This window comes from Apteryx rowi, unplaced genomic scaffold (genome assembly GCF_003343035.1).
Source record: "Apteryx rowi isolate R43461 unplaced genomic scaffold, aptRow1 scaffold_1669, whole genome shotgun sequence".
In the NCBI taxonomy this organism is placed as follows: domain Eukaryota; kingdom Metazoa; phylum Chordata; class Aves; order Apterygiformes; family Apterygidae; genus Apteryx; species Apteryx rowi.
The window spans coordinates 20,436-23,549 of NW_020447940.1; the positions used below are offsets into that span (position 1 = coordinate 20,436).

General features: G+C 66.8%; 1 protein-coding gene across 1 annotated transcript in view; it reads left to right on the plus strand.

The window, feature by feature from the left end:
• The window catches only part of RPS6KB2 (ribosomal protein S6 kinase B2), a gene marked incomplete at its 3' end in the record, with an annotated part of 4,698 nt that extends 1,616 nt beyond the window's left edge, over positions 1 to 3,082 (plus strand). The window contains exons 3-13 of the mRNA XM_026060199.1: positions 402 to 470; positions 539 to 686; positions 892 to 949; positions 1,180 to 1,280; positions 1,372 to 1,462; positions 1,571 to 1,661; positions 1,946 to 2,053; positions 2,139 to 2,201; positions 2,276 to 2,353; positions 2,611 to 2,718; positions 2,900 to 3,082. Coding sequence (XP_025915984.1) covers positions 402 to 470; positions 539 to 686; positions 892 to 949; positions 1,180 to 1,280; positions 1,372 to 1,462; positions 1,571 to 1,661; positions 1,946 to 2,053; positions 2,139 to 2,201; positions 2,276 to 2,353; positions 2,611 to 2,718; positions 2,900 to 3,082 — 1,098 coding nt within the window. The remainder of the gene's footprint in view (positions 1 to 401; positions 471 to 538; positions 687 to 891; positions 950 to 1,179; positions 1,281 to 1,371; positions 1,463 to 1,570; positions 1,662 to 1,945; positions 2,054 to 2,138; positions 2,202 to 2,275; positions 2,354 to 2,610; positions 2,719 to 2,899) is intronic.
• Between the last annotated feature and the right edge of the window lie 32 nt (positions 3,083 to 3,114).

The window sequence follows — 3,114 nt, forward strand, 5'->3', positions numbered from 1 at the left end:
TATCAACGTGTACAAGTATCTGAAGGGAGGGTGTCGAGAGGATGGAACCAGACTCTTTTCAGTGGTGCCAAGCGACAGGACGCGAGGCAACGGGCACAAACTGAAACACAGACGCTTCCATCTTAACATGAGGAAAAACTTTTTCACTGTGAGGGTGACAGAGCACTGGAACAGGTTGCCCAGAGAGGTTGTGGAGTCTCCTTCCTTGGAGATATTCAAAAGCCGCCTGGACACGACCCTGTGCAATGTGCTCTAGGTGACCCTGCTTGAGCAGGGGGGTTGGACTAGATGGTCTTTAAAGGTTCCTCCCAACCTCAACCATTCTGTGATTCTGTGGTTATAGGCTACTTGGGGGCATCACTGCATGGCTGTGGACAAAGCTCCCTCAATCATTGTTGCAGGTATTCCAGGTCCGCAAAGTGCAGGGCACCAACACGGGCAAGATCTTTGCCATGAAGGTCCTGAAGAAGGTAACGTGCCCCCTGGCTCCCTCATGCTGCCTGGGGTGCCCCCGCTCACCGCCTCTCCATCCCCCCAGGCCAAGATCGCCTGCAACGCCAAGGACACGGCACACACGCGGGCCGAGAGGAACATCCTGGAGGCCGTCAAGCACCCCTTCATCGTCGACCTCATGTACGCCTTCCAGACGGGCGGCAAGCTCTATCTCATCCTGGAGTGCCTCAGCGGTACGGGCACCCGGGCACCACAGCCCCCGTCTGGTGCCTCCTCCGCGGCGAGGGCTGGGGGCAAGGGGTGGCTGGTGCCAGCCAGGACCTGCTTTGCTGCAGCCCTGGCAGAGCGGGCAGGGCTCCGTGGTGCCCGGCAGCAGGGATTTGGGGGTGCTGTGGTCCAGGGATGGCTCACGTGCCCCGTTTCTGCTGTGTTTTGCAGGTGGAGAGCTCTTCATGCAGCTCGAGCGGGAGGGCATCTTTCTAGAGGACACTGCCTGGTAAGGCTGGCTCTGTGCCCCGGGCACCCTGGCTGCCCCAGGTGGCAGGAGSGAGGGCGGGCTCCTACACCCTCTCGCTCCTGGCGTGGGAGGGGAAACTGAGGCAGGGGTGAGCTGTGCCGCTGGTGCRGGCTGGAGCATAGAGAAGGGTGCTGGGATGCTGGCATTTGTGAGGGCAGGGGCTGCCCATCCTGGTGTCCCCCAGGCACTGCTCACTGCCTGTGCCACAGTTTCTACCTTAGCGAGATCACGTTGGCACTGGGCCACCTGCACTCCAACGGCATCATCTACCGAGACCTCAAGCCGGAGAACATCATGCTCAACAGCCAAGGTGGGCAGCGGTGGCAGCCAGAGGTGGCCGCGTGGCCAGGGACCGCTGGTGGCCCCGGGGAAAGCTCTCATTCCTCTGTGACCTCCCACAGGCCACATCAAGCTGACGGACTTTGGGCTGTGCAAAGAGTCGATCCACGACGGGGCCGTCACGCACACCTTCTGTGGCACCATCGAGTACATGTGAGCCCCAGCGCAGCCCTGGGGGATGCACCGTGCCGTGGAGGGGGCCGTGCCGCGGGGTCTGGCCCGGCCCGGCGGCTCAGAGCCCCCATCTGTGCTCCCCGCCAGGGCCCCGGAGATCCTGGTCCGCAGCGGACACAACCGAGCGGTGGACTGGTGGAGCCTGGGCGCCCTGATGTACGACATGCTCACAGGATCGGCAAGTCGGACTTGTTACCTCCAAGGTGTCCCGGGTGGGGGGCGCAGGGACCCACAGCACCAGCTGTGCCAGGGCAGGGGGGGCAGGAGGTGCCCAGAGGGGACCCATGGGGGGGCTGCTGCTGTGCCTGGGAACGAGGGCAGGAGGTGCCCGGCACAGGGTGACAAGTCCCCAGCGGGCGCAATGCGGGGAGGCGAGTCCCTGCCTTCAGACTGGGCCCTGGCCTGACGCCAGCCCCGCGGCACCCGCCCAGTCTCTTCCTCGTCATCTCCTGTCTCTCGCAGCCCCCCTTCACAGCCGAGAACCGCAAGAAAACCATCGACAAAATCCTCAAGGGCAAGCTGGTGCTGCCGCCCTACCTGACACCCGATGCCCGGGACCTGCTCAAGAAGGTAGGCGCCAGCCCCCAGGTCCCAACCCTGCTGGTGCTTGTGGGGGTCCTGCTCTGTGTCCCTGACTGCTCCCCTTTCCTCCCAGTTCCTCAAGCGAAACCCCAGCCAGCGGGTCGGGGGGGGCCCGGGCGACGCAGCCGACGTGCAGGTACAGGCAGGGCGGGCAGGGGTGGGCAGCGGGGCTGCTGCCGGGCCTGACGCCCCCGTCCCCGATGCCTGCAGAAGCAGCCCTTCTTCCGCCACATCAACTGGGACGACCTCCTGGCCCGCAAGCTCGACCCCCCCTTCAAGCCCTGCCTGGTATAGCCGGGGCCCCCCGGGAGCCGGGGCGCTGCCGCGGGGCGTCGGGGGTCACCTGGGCGCGGGGGGCCGGGGAGCTGCTCTGGGGGCTTGGAGGGGTCTGGGGGCCCGCAGGTGTCCAGGGACCGGGGAGGGCATGGGACCCAAGGCGTCAGAGGTGCGCTTTGGGGGGGGGGGGTGCCCGTGGGGCCCAGGCGTCCAGGAGAGGCCCCCCCCACCACCACCACCCTGGCACCCACGCCCCCCGCCCCCTGCAGCAGTCGGAGGAGGACGTGAGCCAGTTCGACACCCGCTTCACCCGCCAGACGCCCGTGGACAGCCCCGACGACGCGGCCATCAGCGAGAGCGCCAACCAGGCTTTCCTGGTGAGGGGGGTGGGGTGGGGTGGGGTGGCCCCGCCTCCCTCGGGCAAAGGGGTGGGGCCTGTRAGTGACCCCGCCTCCCTYRGGCAAAGGGGTGGGGCCTGTGAGTGGCCCCACCTCTTCAGGTGAAGGGGCGGGGCCTCAGCATCCTCCCTGATGCCCCGGTTCCCCCCCCCTGCCCCAGGGCTTCACCTACGTGGCCCCGTCGGTGCTGGAGAGCATCAAGGAGGGGTTCTCCTTCCAGCCCAAGGTGCGCTCGCCCCGGCGCCTCAACAGCAGCCCCCGCACACCCGTCAGGTACCGAGGGCCCCGGGGGGGTGCCGTGGGGGGCAACTGGGGGCAGGCACGGCTGGGGGGACCTTTCAGGGTGGGAGGGATGGGGACACTGGGGGTGGTGGG